General features: G+C 45.2%; 2 protein-coding genes across 3 annotated transcripts in view; both read left to right on the top strand.

Moving 5' to 3' along the window:
- SLC5A3 (solute carrier family 5 member 3) overlaps positions 1-21,134 on the top strand; it is a 34,686-nt gene extending 13,552 nt beyond the window's left edge. Inside the window, exons 1-2 of one of the 2 annotated variants that reach the window (XM_070407242.1) lie at positions 7,741-7,902; positions 9,253-21,134. In XM_070407242.1, the coding sequence (XP_070263343.1) occupies positions 9,581-11,737 (2,157 nt within the window). In that variant the 5' untranslated portion in view covers positions 7,741-7,902; positions 9,253-9,580 and the 3' untranslated portion in view covers positions 11,738-21,134. Of the gene's footprint in view, positions 1-7,740; positions 7,903-9,252 lie in introns of those variants that run through there. The other variant, XM_070407241.1, reaches the window with a different exon arrangement.
- MRPS6 (mitochondrial ribosomal protein S6) overlaps positions 1-21,212 on the top strand; it is a 57,248-nt gene that overhangs the window by 13,550 nt on the left and 22,486 nt on the right. The window lies entirely within an intron of this gene.

Genomic DNA, 21,212 nt, shown 5'->3' with positions numbered 1-21,212 from the left:
CTCTCATCTTCTGGCACTCCAATGACTCTGATATTAGACCGCTTAAAGCTGTCCCAGAGGCTCCTTACACTATCTTCACACTTTCGGATTCTTTTTTCATTTTGCTTTTCCAATTGGGTGTTTTTTGTCGAATCTTTGGTTTGATTATTGTACTCCTCTGGTCTGCTATTGGGTATAATATTCTTTATTTCAGTCCGTGTATGCTTACTTTCTAATTTCTTTATCGTAGCATCGAGGGTCTCATTAGTTTTCGTGAGGTTCTGCACAAATTTATGGCAAGCCCTCAAAATTGCGATTCTTAGCTCCATATCCTCCATTTCTGTCATGTTTTTTTGTCTCCGCATCTTTTATGCTTTCTTGTTGCACCCCCTTGTGGTCTCTGTGCGCAGTCTTGTTCTAGCCAAGCCAATAAGGGCTTTCTTAACCAAAACAACCATTGCACAGAAATTGGACATTGATTCAGTATTATTTTTAAATGTTCACTGTACGGTCAAGTTGATCGTTATTTCAGTAATACCCTGTAGTTTTAAAAGCCAGTTTTCACTGAAGGCTTGCGCATCTAGTTGTTTGGCCTCTTTGGTCTAGAACAGTCTCAGGCCTTTGTCATTCACGACAGTGGCCCTCTGAAGAGGACACCCACGGGCTGCAGAGCCCCTCAGTTTGGGTTTGACTGGCTGCTTTCTCACCGCTGGAACATTTGGCAGGAGTACTCCATAGGGTGTCAGTTTGTCCCGCTGTTGGTGTTAGCCAGTCGTTTCATTTAGGCTTTACCCGTCAGATGGTTGCGTGGAAGCGCCCTTTGTGCTTTTGTGATGAGTGGGGCTTATGGAGCGACAGGTGAGATAAGATTCTTTCCTCCAGCTGTCTTCCACTGGCTTCAGCGCCTGTTGAGGATTCCGAAGCCGTTATCAGTGCATTACTGTGAAGCAACTGCAGATATAAAATTTCCCCTGGAAACATCTCATATGTGTCTAAAAGATAAGGCCTTTTGAAAAAGACAGCCATAGTGCCTTTATGCAACCCTTAACGTCTAGTCCAAGTTCAGATTCCCTGATTGTCTCCATTGTTTCTCCATGGTTTAATGGAATCTGAGCCAAACAAGGTCAAGACCAGTGGTCGGCCGACTGCGGCTCACAAGCCACAGGCGGCTCTTTGGGCCCTTGAGTGTGGCTCTTCCTAAGCCTTAGGAGCACCCTAATTAAGTTAATAACAGTGTACCTACCTATATAGTTTAAGTTTAAAAAATCTGGCTCTCAAAAGAAATTTCAATCGTCGTACTGTTGATATTTGGCTCTGTTGACCAATGAGTTTGCCGACCACTGATCTAGACCAATGGCTTCTTAAGTGTTTTACTCGGGCAGTCACGTGCCAGGTAACGACGTCTTGGTCGATGACAGACTGTGTACATGGCAGTGGTACACTAGGCAGCCCAGGTGTGTAGTGGGCAGTGCCAGCTAGGAGTGTCTCTGTGGTGATTGCACAAAGACACAGTGCCTTTCTCAATCTCTCCTGCCCTTAAGTGGCGTATGACTGGAATGGCGCCCCCTCCCTTCTCGTTTTCTGAGTTTGGTTAGTCCTTTGCTGGTGATTTAGTGTTCTGGGTATTTCCTGTAATAGTAGGTAGAAGAACTTGATTAGATTCAGGTTGCTTTGTTTTGCAAGAGTTCATGAGTGTTCCTGGGTGCAGCCTCCCATCAGGGCCCGGATGTCCGCCTTTAAGAGAGAAGGTTCGTTCTCGGTGGTGCGGGCACTTCACCCATCCCTGCTGAAGTCCCCCCTCAGCCTTTCACGGAAGGGCTCGGCACCTGTTGTAATCATTGCCTGGGTTCAGCACCTGGTAGGGTGCAAAGGGTGATTTTCTAATTGCAGCATTCCTTTTGTATTGATGGGCCAGTTTTTCTGACTCGTGTTTATTTCAACTTTTTAATGTGTATCTTTCTGGAAAGTGTTGAAAGGATGTTCCTCATCTTTACTTCACAGAGCATGTTTCTGGATTCCCTTAGTGACCCTGTAATATGTCCTCAATTTTGTCATCTGTAAATTGGTATTAATTACCATGCCTACGTCCTGGGTTTTTGTGAGGCTGAGATGAGCTGACATGTACTGTAAAAACGGTGCCTGGCGCTAATGTTGGTAAATACAGTTATTAAAGTAACTTTCTGTCTCGTGGGGAACATTTAACTTCAGTCTCGTGGGGAGGTGGAGAAAGAGGGTTCTACCTAGGCGACGCCAGCAGAGCGCGGGGACTGTCTGGAGGGAGCTGAGAGGAAGTGCTGCTTGCCCGCACCGACCTGTCCTGACCATGGAAGTGACCATGGACAGAACGCACTGCGCGAGGAGGCCTGCGCTGTCCCTGCACTGAGGTGGACGTGACACTCGCAGTGGTGACATTGGAGCACGTTCAGAAGTGGAGTTAGGACAACAAAGGGAAGTGGGCCCACCTGATGGGGTGGTCGGGATGGATGACGGCGTCAGGCCGGACTTGACTGCATCTCGGCCCAGGAGATGTTTATCTGAACAAGGGCCGTGACCTGCCTCGTAGGCTCCACACGCCCTTCCCAGGGCTGTTGGACGTGCTGAGCCCTCGGTGGGGGGAGATGCCCTCTTCCTGGGCCTGCAGCCTGCCTCCTCTTACTGTTGACTGAGGAGCCCACTGTGCGTGGTAGTAGAGGATGTTGGAAGTTTGACACTGTCCGGCAGGTACTTCGTTGTTAGCATTTGATTCACCCATTGAACAAGCATTTGAGCACCGGCGGTGTGTAAGAGTGTTCCTGACGCAGCCACATCGGTGAACAACACAGACAAGATCCTGCCCTCGGGGAGTTCACATTCTGGTAGTGAGGAGACAGCACAGCGAGTTTTCCAGTAAGTTAGATGGTGTTGAGTGCTATGGAAAAACAAAGCAGGAGAAGGAGGAATTGGGACGGTGAGGAAAGGTACTTTTGAGCAAAGATTTAAATGAGAGGAGCAAGTCTGGTAAATCTGGGAGTGGACTTTGCATAGGAAACAAACAGCCCGTGTCAAGGCCCTGAGGTGTGTTTGGTACTGTGTCCACGGTGACTGAGGTGACAGCTCGCCCTGTCAGTTATTGCCTGTAGTGGGCCAGGGCCGAGCCTTTGAGTGCAGGTTAAGAGGCTGGGCAGTTAGAACTGGATGAGGTGGGATGTGATTGGACTAGGGTGCCAGCAATTGAGCTGATAAGTGGTCTGATTCTGGATATATTTTGGGGGTAGAGTAACAGGCTAAGTAAGGATTGATGTGTGTGGGTGAGAAAAGGTGAGCAAGCTGTTCAAGGACGATTGATACTTTGGCTGGAGCAACAGTGAGGATGGAGTTGTCATTCTCTGAGATGAGGCGGACTGAGAGTAGAACAGGTTTAAGGGGTGGGGGCGAAATTATTTCTACTCCCAAACGAAAGGATAGGTGGTCGCAAATACTTCATGCAGTAAGAACAGTGGTCCGTAGGTTTTACTATGAGAACTCTTAGATCTGTGGACCACATATGCCAGTTCTTTAACCTCGTGTCTTAGGGATGTGGGAGTGGGCGTGAAGGAGGCCTGGCTTGGGTGGGCTCACAGAGCTCATGGTAACAGCCAGGAGTTGAGGAGACTTTGGGACTTGTTTTTTCCCTAAGAGAGAATGAAGGCCGGAGTCTTGGGCTTGAATAGTGAGAACCTGGAGACGCCTGGTCTTGGAGCTGACTCATCAAGGTTCTCCGGTCTTCGGATTTACTTACCTAGGGAGCCTGGACCGGGACTTCTTTTTATTTTGAGTCTCTTTACTTTCCTGCATTCACACATCCATCTACGCATGATCACACACAAACGCCCTCGTTCAGTTTTGCCCTGTGTGCTGTTGGTAGTCTATTTAGTTAACTGTGCTTTTCATTGAAGGTAGGCTTGTGTGGTGACGGCGGGCAGAAGCTATTTAGACAGACGCAATGCCACTGCTGTCGTGAACACAGACACCTGCACCCTGGTGGAAGTTATCTGGCTTCATGGGTTCAGTCTTCTCACCGTAAAATGATCAGCATAACATACTATGCCCTGATGTTATGAGGACTAAGGTGATGCTCACAGCACTAGGCCCAGTGCCTGCAAGGTGTCAGCTTAGGTCAGGAAGTCTCAGGTTTTAATTTTTCATGTCCATTATTTATAACATCTTTGATAACCGCTTTTTCATGAGTGAATAGTGCTGATCCTCTTGAATTCTTCCCATTAAGAGTTAACGTAGCTGTTTAGTCGTTGGGATCATGTGATATGCTGTCAGTGTGCTGTTGCTCTGATATTTCATCTCTCAAAAAAATAGGTTATTGGAGTTTGCTCCACATTCGTGATCCATTATCATCCACAAGGAGCTTCAAAGTTGGCCCCATATACGGCTCTCTGGCCTTCTTTCTCTGAGACTTCTTTAAAAAACAACAAGCCAGCACTGTAAGCCAGACTTGTAGTCAATAGAAGCAGGTTGAATGAGTTGTCTTGGAGAATGTGTATATGTGTATGAAATGATAAATCTGGTGGTTTATGAACTTTTGTAGGTGAATATTTTATTTGAAGAAATGGTTTACTTGGGATGTGGGGACTAGAAATCCTCAGGATTCAGTTTGAATTTCCCGGAGTTCCCGAAGGGTTTCTTAGATTTCTTGGGTTCTCGGTTCTCTTAACAACTGGAAGAGCTGAGGTTGTAGGTGTAATAGAAATGTTTTTTCAAAGAGATGTAAGGGTAGACTCTTCAAATGTTTTAGGGACTTACCTCATATGGTTTCATATTGTCCTCAGCCGCATTTGTGATTGAAATTGGCTGGACTGATACCGGTTGCATTAGGGCTCATTTTGCCTTAGTGTCACTCATGACCCACGCCATGGGACAGTGAGCCGAGGGTGAGGAGGGCCTGGTTGAGCATGTACATGCGCGTCCCAGGCGCCGTTAATCTGCTTCACCAGCAGAACTTGCTTTTCTGGGGCCTCAAATCAAGATGACAAAAGGGAAGCAAAGGGTCTGTAAGTAGAATTCTGTATCAGTTTAATTTTTTTTGGTGTTTTACTTGAATAAGTTGACTTAAATGGGAACTAATAGTTGATGAGTGGTTGGGAGCCTCTTCAAAATATTTGTGAGAGAACTGTATATTTGATACATTATTTTATCTAGTTCTTTTTTTATCTATAATGAGGATCCTAGCATGCCTGGTGTGCAGTTGACAGTTTAATTTGAAAGAAGCTGATGATCATCACTAATAGTTTTTACAAGTGGAAGGTAAAGTGACATTCATTGAGCACCTGCCTGTGTCACTGGGCAGTATTCTGTGCTGTCTACTTGTTAGTTATTCCTTATTAAACCATCAGGAGCGAGGTGGTGGTTTTATTTCACAGGTGAGATGGTTGAGGCTCATAAAGTCAGGAAATGACAGAGCTCGGACCCCAGCCCAGGGCTCACCTGCTCTCTCGCCCAGGCCGCTACTCATGTCAGCTTTCAGAGGTGCCCACAGCCCTTCAAGGAGTCGCTGGTGAAGTGGGTATTGTCACTGGATCAGAAGATGAACAGGACTCGGCAAGCCTGTTTTCCATGGCGCTGGGCTGGGCCTGCGCACATTGTCTCTGGGTGTGTGCTTTTTAAACTCACCTCCAAACTAAAATGTTGCTTGGTCGCTTTTAGGGTCACTGGACTCCAGCCTTAGCCAGCCCATGTGCCTCAATGAGTTTCTGATGACTTGGAGCCTGATGGCTCTTGTTCTCTGTTTGGTTTTAAGATGGTGGCTTTCTCTGTAGAGGGTGGACATCCGGCCTGGATTTTACAGATTGTCCTAGAACAGTGCCCTGGTTCGGAGGAGAAATTGACCTGGATATTAGAAGGAAGATGTTGGATTTGGTCGTTATTACTAATTATAAGTTGAAGGAATTCAATAGCTGATTTAAATTTGGTCTTACCTGTTTTTCTCTTTCTAGCTGTTCAAACATAGCAAATATGTGTATTTCTTTGGATTCTTCTCTGCGAAGGAGGCCTCGGGGGGGTGAGGAGGAGTCTGCTGGTTCAGAACACCCCTGTGTTCAAGATTTGGCTCAGTCTGTTCTGTCCATTGCCGCTAGGGGACCATTTCTTTATACTTTCTACAAATACCACTCTCGCTATAGAAATGATTGTTTTCTTAAAAATGTGCTACCAATGAGCCAACCCACATACTTAGTACGGTACCTACTGTCCCACATTTCTCACTTGAGGTTTACTTGAACTGTGAACCAGCTTAGTCCAAGAAATTCAAAACAAAACAAATATAAAAGCTTCATTTTTAGCTGAAGAAAAAATTTTTCCATGTGCACTCTTTTTAAAAATAAAGGAATGCTGGATAGTGTTCATTGTAGAGTTGGCCCTCTGTAGCCACAGGTTTTGCATTTGCAGATTGAACCAAAAGCAAATCAAAAATATTTTGGGGAGAAAAACATGCCAGAAAGTTTCAAAAGCAAAACTGGGGCCAGCCACACTAGGGAAGAAGTGACATGGAGGCGCTCCCTGCGGAGCCACATGCAGATGTGGGTTATATGCAAACAGGTTTGGGTATTTCGGGGAGCCTGGAACCAATCCCCCTCCACCCCCCACACCCAGGGCAGCTGTTCTGTTGTAGAAATAAATGTTTGCTGTTTTAAACGGAGAGAAAAAATGTGTAGAACTGATACTGTATATTTTATTTGGAGTCACTTTTAAGGATTGCACAATTTTCTCCTAAAGTTCTGAAGTTCAGAATGTGAAATATTAAGGAGTCTCTATTTTTCAACTAAATTGACCTATTTTTGGTTTTGTTTTGTTTTTCCTTTTTCAGTCTTTACCAGGTGCTGGTCTCTGGATGGTTTTTGCTTAAATTGGAAAAACCTTAAACCTGCCCCAGACCTGCATGGCACCCGGCGGGGGCTGGCGGCAGTGGCGTGGGAAGCGTTTGAGGAAGCCTAGGCGGAAAGTAGACTCGGGGTCAGCTCTGTCCCCCCTCCCTCCGCCTGTGGGCCGAGCTGGAGCTGCCCTCCAGCTCACCGCTGTTCTAGAGCAGTTAGAGGGGAGCCCGCGCGTGGGGTGGAGTCAGCACTCAGCAGGGAGCAGCACAGCTCAGGCCTGCGACTGGATGAGTGGGACCTGCGCTGAAGACAGTGTTGACAGCAGTGCCGCATGGCCACGGGGAAGGGCGTGCTTGTGGCATTTCTAATAAAAAGCCGCTGCGGCTGCTGCCACAACACACATCCCCCCTCCCCCTCCAACCCCCCCCCCCCCCCCCCCCAAAACCCACTCTGGGTGTTTGTCCCTTCCCGGAAACACAGGGTCTACTGCTGCCACTGAGAAGAGTGACACCCGAAGGCCCTCTGACCAGTGAGCTGGGCTCCTCTATGTTGAAACAAGAGGCCAAGGGCACGGCCTGCATGTCGGGGCAGGGAGAGCTCTGGAAGGCAGGGTCTCACCTGCCACAGTTCTCATTCTACCTGAGGACCTGACCCTGTTAATAACTCCTGTTTATTGGTCATCTGATTAGACTCTATTAAAAATTAGGTGGTTCTTTCTAAAAACTATCCAAATATTTTTTAAAAACCAGAAAGTTTTTTGTTGAGGGGAAAGTGGACACGGAAATCTGACTGCCTTCAGGATTTGGCAAGTATGACATGATGGAAACCCGCTTCCGCTGTGCCCCAGGCTGTGGGCTATGGCAGTGGCTCCATGCCAGTCATGATTGACACTGGCTTCTAGGAGGAAGGGTTTGACCACTTTTCCTTGTATAATTATTGCTGTGCTTTATCTTAAAAAGGCATCAAGATGGCATGAAGACGTTTGCTATCTGGGCAGCTGTATGAATGAGGCCCTTTCCCAGCGGTGCGAGGTGTGGGTTGCAGTGTTGAGTACTGTGGTCCATGGTGAACAGTTTGGAAAGAGGTAGCTTTAGTGTTATTTCTAGGACTTGAGTTTGTTACTTATTTTAAAAGAAAAATGCCTAGATTCATAAAGAACGTGCTTTGCCAAACATAGAAGAACATTTCACTCTGAGGTTGCTGCTGCATGTGGAAGGCAGGGCTTGTTTATTTTATTTATTTTTTTGAAGGCAGGGTTTGAATAACAATGTTCTTCATGTTGAACTCTGGGCTACAATCATAATTAACTTTGAAGATTCAGAATTTATGTCTTTTCCAGGAGAAAAACCATCAAATGCGTAAACTTGATTTTAAGTACTTCTAAATATGTTTTGCAGAGTGATTTTCTTAATCTAGATTGGAAAATACCTGTCTCACTGACTGAAGATGATTGACAGATGTCTGTTTTGTTGAGATTTGGAAGATATAATAAAAATCGAATTATTTTTCAGTCTTCCAGGAAATTTTCTCCTCTTCCTCCTCTCCTTGCTTTCTATACCTTTCAACAGGAAAGCATTAAAAGAAAAAAAGTATTCAACAAAATCAAGCCTTTGTCGGTGCTTTTATCTGCTCAGAGATTCTCTTGAAAATAATTGTCTGATGAAGAGGAAGGAAAGGAAACGAGCTTCTTGAACTTTTTAAATCATTCAGTGTCTGCTATCGGAAGAATGAAATTTGGGGTTATTTTTTGAGTTGTATATTCCTACTTTTTGTGCGTGTGTGTGTGTCGAGTGCCTTTTTTCCCTTTAGGGCAGGAGTTGCCTCACAGTTTCTAGGTTTCTGTGTGATCATTAGTATAGATGTACATTTGTAGTAGGAATCTAGGAACATTTTAGAGCATTAGATTTGCACAGACTAAGCAGTACTTCTTTTCTGTTTGGGGTAGATGACAGCACCTGGGAAGAACCACCTGTCTATTCTCTCCATGGACTTACCTGGCTGTCACATTTCTCCTGGGATTTATAGTATTTGAAGATTCATTTTGATGCTCTTTATGAATAATTAGTGTTTTTCCCCCTTTTAAGGTGCTTTAAGATCTTGGCGCCTGTTCCAGTCTGAGACACCATAGTAAGAACGAAAGGGCAATGTCACGGCCAACAGTTCTTAGTTGCTAGAGAAGTTAGGCCATTTAATTATGAGGTCAATTAATTTTTATTCTTAGTTCAAAATGATAAATTTTTTCACTGACTTAAGTATCAGCTGTGATAGTATAGATTGTTCTTTCCTGTGGAAATGAAATATATTTTCAGAGTTTTTTTTTTCTTTTTATAAAGAATGTCTTGTTGCGCTGTTTTGCTAGACTGAACATTTCCTCGTCGCGTAGTGAGCGCTTCCTCTAATTCAACCTTTGTCTTTTGTCTTTGCTGCCTTGCAGGGCTGGTACAGTAGGCTTCACTAGACTTAGCTGCAACTCAGAATTCTCCTCCCGCACCTGGGCAAATGCTGACGGTCTGTGAGAGTGGATTAAGAGTACGAGCTAAGTTCTCAATCCCAATTAAGAAGCGGAGGAAAATTTAAACGGTCTCCTTCCGAGTTTATCACTCCACCACCATCAAGACAGCAAACCAAAGGACAAAGACCGCCTGCTCTGTGGCTCTGTAGTCCCGCTCCGTACGGCTTACAGCCCTGGCTGGGTTACTAATGCGTAAATAACAAGTCGGACACTTCCGTTGTTGGACACCGTTATTCACAAAGTGACCAACATGCGGGCTGTGCTGGAGACGGCAGACATTGCCGTAGTGGCCCTCTACTTTGTCCTGGTCCTGTGCATTGGCTTCTTTGCCATGTGGAAGTCTAATAGGAGCACCGTGAGCGGATACTTCCTGGCCGGGCGCTCTATGACCTGGGTAGCGATTGGGGCCTCTCTGTTTGTGAGCAACATTGGGAGTGAGCACTTCATTGGGCTGGCGGGATCTGGAGCGGCGAGTGGATTTGCAGTCGGTGCGTGGGAGTTCAATGCCTTACTGCTGCTGCAGCTTCTGGGATGGGTTTTCGTCCCGATTTACATCCGGTCGGGGGTGTACACCATGCCTGAGTACTTGTCCAAGCGCTTTGGCGGCCATAGGATTCAGGTCTATTTTGCAGCCTTGTCTCTGATTCTCTATATCTTCACCAAGCTCTCGGTGGATCTGTATTCAGGCGCCCTCTTTATCCAGGAGTCTTTGGGTTGGAACCTGTATGTGTCTGTCATCCTGCTCATTGGCATGACTGCCTTGCTGACTGTCACCGGAGGCCTTGTTGCGGTGATCTACACAGACACTCTCCAGGCGCTGCTCATGATCGTTGGGGCCCTCACACTTATGGTTTTTAGCATGATGGAGGTTGGCGGGTTTGAGGAAGTTAAGAGAAGGTACATGTTGGCCTCACCCAATGTCACTTCCATCTTGTTGACATACAACCTTTCCAACACCAATTCTTGTAAAGTCCACCCTAAGAAAAATGCACTGAAAATGTTGCGGAGTGCGACAGATGAAGATGTGCCTTGGCCTGGATTCCTTCTCGGGCAGACCCCAGCCTCCGTGTGGTACTGGTGCGCCGACCAGGTCATCGTGCAGAGGGTCCTGGCAGCTAAAAACATTTCGCACGCCAAAGGCTCCACTCTGATGGCTGGCTTCTTGAAGCTTCTGCCCATGTTCATCATTGTGGTCCCAGGCATGATCTCCAGGATTCTGTTTGCGGATGACATAGCTTGCATCAACCCGGAGCACTGCATGCAGGTGTGCGGCAGCAGGGCCGGGTGCTCGAACATCGCGTACCCGCGCCTGGTCATGAAGCTGGTCCCCGTGGGCCTCCGGGGCCTGATGATGGCGGTGATGATCGCGGCTCTGATGAGTGACTTGGACTCGATCTTTAACAGCGCCAGCACCATCTTCACCCTGGACGTGTACAAACTCATCCGCAAGAACGCCAGCTCCCGGGAACTCATGATCGTGGGGAGGGTATTTGTGGCTTTCATGGTGGTGATCAGCATCGCGTGGGTGCCAATCATCGTGGAGATGCAAGGAGGCCAGATGTACCTTTACATTCAGGAGGTGGCAGATTACCTGACGCCCCCCGTGGCGGCCCTGTTCCTTCTGGCAATTTTCTGGAAGCGCTGCAATGAGCAAGGGGCTTTCTATGGTGGAGTGGCTGGCTTTGTTCTCGGAGCAGTGCGCTTAATACTAGCCTTCACCTACAGGGTCCCGGAATGTGACCAGCCCGATAACAGGCCTGGCTTCATCAAAGACATTCATTACATGTATGTGGCCACTGCGTTGTTTTGGGTCACTGGACTCATTACTGTAATTGTTAGCCTTCTCACGGCACCCCCCACGAAGGAGCAAATTCGTACCACCACCTTTTGGTCTAAGAAGAGCGTGGTGGTGGAGGAGAGCTGCTCCCCAAAAGACGAACCATACAAAATGCAGGAGAAGAGCATCCTGAGAGGCAGTGAGAACAGTGAGCCCATCAACCACATCCTTCCCAATGGGAAGTCTGAAGACAGCATTAAGGGCCTTCAGCCTGAAGATGTTAATCTCTTGGGGACCTGCAGGGAGGAGGGCAACCCCGCGGCTTCCTTAGGTCATTCAGAGGCAGAAACACCAGTAGACGCTTATTCCAATGGGCAAGCAGCACTCATGGGTGAAAAAGAGAGAAAGAAAGAAGCAGAGGATGGAGGCCGCTGCTGCAAGTTAATAGATTGGTTCTGTGGCTTTAAAAGTAAGAGCCTCAGCAAGAGGAGTCTCAGAGACCTGATGGAGGAGGAGGCGGTCTGCTTACAGATGCTGGAAGAGCCTCCACATATTAAACTAATACTAGATATTGGACTTTTTGCTGTGTGTTCACTTGGAATTTTCATGTTTGTTTATTTTTCCTTATGAACTTTTAAGGATATGGTGAGACAGTAACTTAAGAAAATACTGGTCTTTGGAAAAAAAAAAAACTTACATAACTGTTGCATTTTTCAGGCATTGTTTACGCTGTAGGTTTTAGCCAAATTTTACTCAGCAGAACATCATCTATTTGCAAGACTTTATTTTCCCAGAGACGGATGAAAGTAAACTTTCAACCTAAATGAAGCAAAGCTTGTTTAATAGACTGAATTGTGCAAATATGGTTTAAAATTTTTCATACCAAAGTAAGACCAATTATTCTCACAGAACACGTAGAGCAGATATAAGCCGTCACGAAAAAGTGAACTGTCTGCACTGCCAGGTCCTGGTAGGTTTTAGCCTGAAGTAGAAGACTTGCTCATTTCAGAGTTTTTTCCTGTCTCTGTAATCCCTCCTACCATTTAAAAAAAAAAAATTGCACTTGTAGAGATTGTATAATCAATTCCGTACTGAAAATCTAACTTATGTGCTAGTGAGGTACTTGTTCCAGGACAAGTTAGTTAGTTGCCGGGTTCATTTGGTTAGCATGAGCCTGTGGATTCTGATTGCCAAAAGAAAGGAAGAACATCTTTCTGTAGCTATTCTTGTACCACCACTATATGCAGTATTGGGGGAAAGTTTGTTCAGTTCCTTTTTTCCCCACTTTGAATTTTAGTGAACCATACTCAAATGACCACCAAGTCTGTCTTTATAAAGTTATATGCCATTATTGTATTTTTAAGTGGTTATGGGGGGGAAGATGAAGTAAACATTGCTGATGACCTCCACATTCATTGGCCAAATTAAGGTTGTTCATGTTGTTTGGGAGTTTTGCAGCCCCTAAGCAGTGTCGGACCAGCTCCCGCTGAGCAGGTGATTGCTTGTACTCCATGAACTCCCCAGGCACGTGCTTGGCATTTGGTGACGCTCTTGCGTAGCCAGATGCCTTCCCAAGTAGATCCAGTTGGAAGATATGTTCAGAAATTGAAGAAAAATTGACACTGCCTTAGTGCTGGGTTGCCCTGCTTGATCAGATCACGATATATGGAGGTTGTTTAGGCTTTAGAGGGAAAATTTAATTCTGAGATTATATTTATTCTTGATCAGTGTTTTTCTTGATACACCTTTTCAAAAGACTTACCATCCGTACCCGGCCTATACATTTTTGCTTAAAAAGTTAAGTGACTTAGAGCATGAAGATGTTTGAATGCAAACTGGCCATGAGTAACGGGACACTCAGTGCATGTTTTGCTGTGGGTAGATTGTCAGTATCGTCCTTACAGAATGGACAGCATGTGTGAGAGGTGCTGTGAGCAGGAGCTCCTGGTTTAGTAGCGTGCCTCCTGGAGGGTCACAGGACCTGTGTGATCATAGGACCCTTTATCTTGACATGGCTTGGTTCACAGTTGCAACCTCCATAGATGGGATTTGGCGTTCACGGGCTGATGCCCCCTCACGAGGACAAGGCGCACAGAAGGTGGTAGAAGGAAGCTCCGCAGATTCTGGAGTTCGGTGTCTGTGCAGCACCATCCCCTCCCAAACTCCATGACAGATGAAGGACACTGCCTGTGTATCTACTTTCGTTGACTTTTCTGTACTCTGATACTTTTTAAATCGCATGATTTTATTAAGCTTATATTTAGGCAAAATTATTACTTTTTTAGGTACTTTTGTAGGTTTTGAATCAAAACTCAGTCCTAATGACATTAACTCTTTTGTATTCTATAAACCAGTTTCATTAATGATGGACTTGATTAGTCCAAAGTTGATTTAGAAATGATCGGGGACCTTCATGCCTTCCCACCACCAGGAGGCTTTCTGATGGACTGAGGCTGTAGCCGAGAAAACACTTCTTATGTGAATAGCATGGTTGTTGAGAGCTTACAGTGCCTTGCAGAATTTTTTCTCAATTTCACTCTTAAGGTTTATAAGTTGGGGGCCAAATAAATAGGGACCATCCTTTTCTTGCCTGGAGGCTGAGGCTGTGACACGTCCAAGGTTATTACAAACTCCACTGGGAAGAACAGACAACCAGGTGTCCACTCTGGACTCATGATTTGTTCATGGTTCGTCCTTTTCTCAAAGAATGTTCCTCCTCTGAGATAACCTTCCGCATTTGGGAAATAGCAGGCTCTCTGATTTTTCAAAATGCCATTCAGTTGGAGGAATTAGCATTTTCTTTGATGACGTTGCTGATCTCTCAGCAGTGAGGATCGCCATACTGGCTGGGCAGCCTTCTTACCCTTTGTACTTACAGCACAAATGAGTAGGTGGTGTTTATGTAGACTCCCCCTTTATTTTATGTTGTGTCCTCACTTTTGGAGTATTAGGGTCCCCCTGCCTTCTCTGCTGTTGTCAGTATAATAGTGAAATGCATCATCTTGTGTCTGTTCGTGTGTGTATATAGCAATAGGTCAAGTTTAGAGTACTAAAGCCTGTAAATAAGGAATGACTATTAGCATATCCATTAGGTTGTTTATTCTTTGCCGTGTAAACATCACTTTGTTTAGACTGAAGTCCCTGAAGCTTGTCCTAGTTGCTTCCCAGCAGTAGATAACGTGCTTGAAAGGATGTGGATTGCTGAGGGCAACTTCATTTCAGGGGTTCATTCTTCAGTCTAAGGTCATTAGAATGATTGTTCATGGAATGATACGTGGTCTGTCTTAAGCTAGCAAAAATGTTCATTCTTCACACTAATGAAATGAGTCCTAAATGGTATTGATCTCTCTATATAGACATGTATATATTTTTATATTGGTTCAGCTGGTTCAGAATTGACCAAGAGGAATAGTGACTAAAATAGCTGAGAGTCCAAATGAGGTGAGGACTGGTCTTCACAGGGGAGAAGATCCAGTCTGACCTGCGGTGAATGGTAGCCCCAGTCCTTAGATTTGTCCTTCAGGCCTCCTCGTCTCAGGTCTGATGAGAGAGTATCACTCTGGTTTGCAGGATAATTCGTGGCTCTGTTGTGGGCCCTCTGATTCCTCTGTTCAGCTAAGAGCATTTTGTCCTGCCACCCAAGGAAGCCAGCAGCTTTTGAAACACCTGAGCCAGTTTCCTGGCTCTTCCTTCCTGTGAGGTTGTCCCGCCGTCTCTAAGTTAGAGAGGCACCCAGCGGAGCAGCGGGCTGTGTCCTGGGCCAGATCCCGCAGATCCGACCTCCCAGCACTTCCTGTTCACTGGCTGTGAGAGGGTCACAGTAGCCATAGCTTTTAGAGATGGCACCTCCCGTAATGAGCAGGGACCCACCACTTTGTGAAATCCACATTTTGAGGATGAGTGGAAAGGTTAACAGCGCTCTAACCTGAGGCTGAGTGGGGAGGGGAAGCTGAGTGTGTCCTGAGCTGTGGGTGTCAAGTCTGCGCTGTTCTCAGGCACTCCAGTGCCCTCTCCCTATTCTGGGCGTGGGGATCTTACACCCCCCCCCCCCCCCCCCCGAATAACATTTAATGTAGGCGATGGGTTAGTGGCATTCTTTACCACCCTATAGAGTGGCCATATTACCAGCCATTGGAAGATCAGGCCATCAGTGTTCCCACTGGGCGTGTCTGCTCACTGCTTTCCTTGTCCTTCACTCCTCTGTGCGTTTCCATCTGAGATGCGGCGACGGGAACGGACCACCTGGGCGCCAGGCAGTGGCGTCTCCCCATGCCCAGACTGGGGTTGAGGGGTATATACAGACCCTTCCTGTTCCGTCATGTGGCTACAGAGACTTGCAGGACAGGCTTCCCGAGGAACAGGAACACTATTTAGTGTGATGCGGAGAAGTTCCTGGGAGATACAGCGTTAACAAGTCGGTAAAGGACAAACGTGAGCTTAAAAGTGTGTAGGATCACATTCCTTGAATTCTCAGCATCTTGACTCTCAGCTAGTTTAAACCCCTCCCCATATAGGTTAGGGTATCAGTGAATAAGATGCAGCCTGTTAAACCCTGGTTTGATGTTTGATATTGTAAAGTAGGAGTTTATGAACATATTTGAGATTAAAATGACTAATATTTGAATGGTTTTAGGCTTCAGTATTCATAAGGTTTCTTATTAGCAGAATGTTAAATGCTTCATTTCAATGTTGAAGACTTGACTAGTGAGGGTGTGTGTGTCTGTGAGAATAGCCCCCTGTCATCCAGAGAGACTGTCTTCTCCCCGAGTCTCTCCCTTCAGATGCTTTCATTCTCCCCTGGGCTTGGCCTGTTGTCCTCTTAGCTCATTTCCAGGCTGATTGCTATGGTGTTAAAGCGCTGCTCTTGCACCAATGTGAAGACTTGTATCCAAATAATGACCCATTAACTATAGATGTGTCTAAAAACTACCACATTTCTATTAGCTTCAACTGTTAATTCTCAAGAAAGATTTTCTCAGAGTGTGTGTTCACTAATAAGAAAAGCCCTAATTCAGTATTTTATTCTCAAAACTTCTTTTTTAAAAATTAGGGAGACAGCAGTAATTACATTCATGAGACCTTTTGAAAAGACTGTGCCACAGTGCAGAGTGGAATGGTGTTTTGATGTCAGAAAGCCTTGTTACACTAATTAAGGTAAAAAGTTGGAGTAGTCAGTTGGCATCTAGAGAAACCCCTTTGTACTAGTTAGGTATGAAGTTGGACTACACGAGAAGTAATCTTGGTTCCTACACTTGGTTAGACTTGGTTGACTCAACCCCTTTTCCTCCATTAAAGTCCCGTCTCTTCATCTGCTTGCTGTTGGTCTGACTCTGCTACCTTTACTCCTAGAACAGCATTTAGCTACGGCCCCAAATAACTCACAGGCGTGGCCAGTGCTGTGCCCACACTCTGTTCACTTACTCCTCGTGTACCTGTTTTTATTTAAGCTTCTCCCTCCACAGCTGGGAACAAGGCTTTCCACTGCTCATTGACTTCGGAAGGCATGTTGTGTCATCTGTGTTTTTGTTTCCATCTCAAGTCCTTTATGAAGGATAGATTGAGTTTTCTGTTTGGGGTTAAACATTGCATTTATGTGGTAACTGACAGCCCTAACCATTGGCATGTAGTCTTTGATTCAGAAGTAAACTGTGGTGTATCTGTATCATTACTCATGTCACGCACATGACTTTCTAAGAAGCTGTTGACTTAACTCATGAGCCTCACTCTGTAAGGACTTTTGCATTTTGTTGTGGTTACCGGGATGTACGGCGTGTTTGAAGGAAGATGCTGGAGTAAATAACGCAACTGAAGAGCAAGTCAAGGCAAAGCACCATGGCCTCAGTGGAGTGGCAGTGGCTTTGCTCTCCTCAGAAAAGCGCTGTAACTGTTGCCATGACACTCCCCCCCCCGCCCCCAGTTCAAGACATTTTGCAGTCCGAGAACTCTGTAAATAAGGGAAATACATATTTCAGTGGCTTTGGCAATAGCACAAGTTGACAGTAGATAACCACAGCCCTATTGGAGACTTCCTATCTCGGTGAGTTCACCTTCTTGCCCTCGTGCTGGGGAGAAAGGAATGCTTCCTTTTTGTGAATGGCCTCTGGGCTAACTAGTCTGGATAATTGTTCAGTATCATGTAGCCAAGACTTCTTTAAGTGGGATGTTTTTAATAACTCACTTTTTTGTTACAATAGTGGGAAACAAATTAAACTCATTGCTGTTACTGGAATCCCAAGTTGTCAAAGGCCAGCCTATAGTGCGCCTGGAATCGAATCCGCTTCTGAGCTTGGTGCTGTGACTAGTGCCTGTGCTGCCAGTGCTGACTGCCAGTTTGCACCTTTCCTTTTCCTGATTGAAATGGGTTAGTTTCTCTTTTTAAATTTTGTTATAGCTTTAGTGAGGGAAGTAAAAAAAAAAGTACATTTATATTTACGTACCTTATATGCAGCCTTTATTTAGGTTCAAGGAAACCAGGTAGCTCCAATTGGTGTTGCAGCTTAAATGTTATTTATTGCACATGTTTATTTCCTTAATTAAAAAGTAAGGTTCTTATATTAATTTTGTGAGTATATCTTAACTTTATCATTATCCAGTGTAGGTTTGATAGATGTATCTGAGAACCTGTCTGTGACAGCAATTCACATTCCATGATAGGGAAAAGGGCAGAGGCCCATAGAAAGCACAAAATCCTGTCCACACGTGTGTCTCCTCATGTAGAAAGCACAAGAGTAACGGTACTCAGTATCCCACAAGTGCCAGCCATAGAACCCGCCAGGGTTTGGGTTAGGATGGGACCACAGTATTGAAAGCCCTCGACAATGACGTATGGCTTCCAAAGGATAGCAGTTCAGTGTGATCATCTGAGGAAGTTTGTATTTTGGTGGAGGGAGAGCATACAGATGTCAGTAATGCTACAGTTTTATTTGAGGATCACCAGCTACAGTGGGGTCTGTGGGCTCTTTCCCACAATCTGGAAGCAAAGAAGCAAGGACAGACTTGGTTTTTGGTGGGTGGAACGGCTTGACAAACTTGTGCTGTAGAGCTATTGGAGGTTGGATGGTTTATTTGTTTTAATCTTAAAGCTTAATGATATTTAATCTCCCGTGAATACTGCCCTGAAAATGTGGAGAAATTCCCTATTTTAACAGGGCAACTCCCACTTGCCTTTCATCTTTCTGTAGATTTGTGTGGAAGGGGTGACGTTACCTTGACTTTCGCTCTGCTTGATGGCACATCATGTTAATAGAGCAGAATTTCACCCAGGTGTTCTAGCACCAAACTAATTCTGAGAGCTCCCAGATGAGCTCCTTGCTTTTCACAGTGGCTGTGAGGATCTGCAGGGTTCTTTTGCTTGTCCCATTCCCTGCTTCAAGCCCAGATGAGATGCAGTCAGTGAATGAGTGAGCAAAAGAAGAAACGGTGTGTTTGGTTCTGCTTGGCATTGTCCTTACCTTACCCTGACTTTCTCTACCTGAATAGTTCCTGTTTATCAAGAATGAATAAGGAGCCCGGCTGGCGTGGCTCAGTGGTTGAGGGTCGACCTATGAACCAGGAGGTCACGGTTCGATTCCCGGGGAAGGGCACATGCCTGGGTTGTGGGCTCCAGCCCCAGTGTAGGGTGTGCAGGAGGCAGCCGATCCATGATTCTCTCATCATTGTTTCTCTCTCTCTCTTTCTCTCTCACCCTCTCTCCCTCTCTATCTCTGAAGTCAATAAAAATACTTTTTGAAAAAAGAATGAACAAGGATATCTTTGTCTTGGATTTTGCCTATTGTCAAAAGATAAAACTCAGAATGGGGAGAAGTAACTACCATTGCTCCCACTCTGTTTTGTATGTTTGTCTTCTTAGAGAAAGACTTGGTGAACTCTGATACCCTGGAGTGGGATTGAAGCTGGGTACACCAATGTGACGGGTGCTAGGAGGGTTCACCTGATACCTGGAGACCTGGAGGGAGAGATTCTCCTCCCGCAGGAAGTAGCGGGCGTCCCTCCACTTTATCTGGAAGGTAAAGCCTCAGGCTTCGGGCTGAGAGAGGGGAGCATTAGAGAGGCAGGACAGAGGACAGGTCTGAGGAGCACCTTGGCCGGCAGCCAGTGGTCAGGCAAGGCAGCTAGGCCCTGGTCGTCTCTTGTACTATGTGCTCTGCACGTTACATGTTGCTTCTAAACGCAGGTGTGTGTGAGAACTTAATGCTGTGCAAGATTCTTTTGTTTATAATTCCATGAAGATTGCTTTAATTAGTCTAGGTGAAGGAGGCCTCGCTGTGTAAATATGTATAATAGAAACTCCTGATTTCACTGTGAGATCTCTAACTTTTGAGTGGCAAACAGATCAACAAGTCTTTTGCTCATGGATTTTTCTGTGGGGTTATTACAATACAAAAGCTTTATTTTTTTTAATGACATGTTATGTTAGATGATGGTATGGAATCGTTCCCTGCTTCCCCACCAGTACTGCTTCCGTGTGTGGATTGCCAACAGAGTTCAGAAATAGAGCGGGATTTGCCATCCTTTGCTTGGACATCCTGTTTTCTGTTGCCCAGACACAGGTTGGCAATCACATGAACCGTGTTGGCTTCTCAGTGTTTTTTGTTTGTTTGATGAGGTGGATTTCAAACACAGTTGCTGTGCAAAGGTCAGTAGTCTTCTTCAAGAAGAAACCAACTCCTGTTTAGTGTCCAGTGAGATGCTTCCTCCATTTCTTCACTCTCAAGCCAGTGTCAGCGGAGCACTGCTGCTTTGTCTAATGACTTGGATATGTAAGTGTTAACGCGTTTTTAGAAGACGTCCACGTTGAAAATGTCTTCCCAGTGCCCTGCCTTTCTGCTTCCTTCAGACTCCTGTTGAGACCCGCCTGCGCACTGGGGGGTGTAGTGTGTATTGTGTACATGTATCAACTCATCACTTATTCATTGTAGACCAAATGGAATCATAAATGAATGTGCTGAATTATTGGTGAGTTTTTTGAATTGTAAATAGATTTCCAGTGTACCCTTCATTGTCTACAGCTTTTGTTTTTTAAAGGTATATATAACTAGTTGGGTCCATCTCATACAATGTTTTAGTTACAAGCAGAAAGTAGAATTTGATTAAACCAGGTTATTTACATATTGAAAGGAATACAATTGAGATTGTAGATTTAGGATTATTAACCATACATGACAGTTCTAGCTTGACTATTTTAGCCTACTGTATACAATCTGATTTATAAAATTGTAGACATGTATGATCTTGGTTTCATGTGTTTTTAAAAGTGTTATTGTTTAAAAAAAGAAAAAAAAAGCAGATCTGCTAAAGAGCTGTCAGTTCTCATCCCTGACTGTAGAATACACTGTTCTCTGACTGTGTCATTTTGCCAGCTGCTGCGTTCGCCTTCAAAAGTATTTGGAAACTTAAGATGAACTACATTTCTTGCAAAGTATATTCCTTTCTGTGGTATTTTTGTCCTGTAACTGAAGTATAGTAATTATTTTATGGAAATGTTAGCACTTATGTACCAACTTTGAATAAAATGAAAAATTGACATTTCTGTGGCTGCGTGTTTTCAGTGTGAACATGTGTCAGTTTGCAGTGTGTGGTCTCAGAGTGGGGTTTGTACACTGTTCCTCTCCTTGGCCCTGCCTGGCTCCAGTGAGGGCCCGCTGCCGCTGACCTGTGCGAACGCGGGCTCACAGGCCCTGACTGAGAATTGAGGTACATGTAGCTCAGTGAGGAAATAAAAATATCCATCGTGTTCTTGACTTCTAGTTTTGAAATGATTTCAAGGTGTAGGAAAGTTGTAAGAATAGTGTGAAGAAGCCCGGAATCGTCGAGGTTCGCCAGTAGCTGATTGAATGTTTGGCCACATTAGCTCTCGCATTTTCTCTCATCACACACGTTTCTGAACTGTGTGAGCCTAAGGTGCAAACATCATTCCCCTCTCCCACTCAGTACATGGGGGCGTATTTCCTAAGATAAGGACAGTCACTCATCTAAATGCTATACAATTATCCAAATCTGGAAAGTAATAGCGGTGCACTTTTAAAATGTATTCAAACGTTGCTTTTTCAATTATGTCCTTTTATAGCAAAGTTTGGTTGTTGTTTTTAAGTTCAGAGGCCAGTCC

This window comes from Myotis yumanensis, unplaced genomic scaffold, assembly GCF_028538775.1.
Source record: "Myotis yumanensis isolate MYYU_CA2020_CCGP unplaced genomic scaffold, mMyoYum1.0.hap1 SCAF_2, whole genome shotgun sequence".
Lineage (NCBI taxonomy): Eukaryota > Metazoa > Chordata > Mammalia > Chiroptera > Vespertilionidae > Myotis > Myotis yumanensis.
Note: the sequence above shows the minus strand (reverse complement) of the source record. Positions and strands in the feature narration are given on the sequence as shown.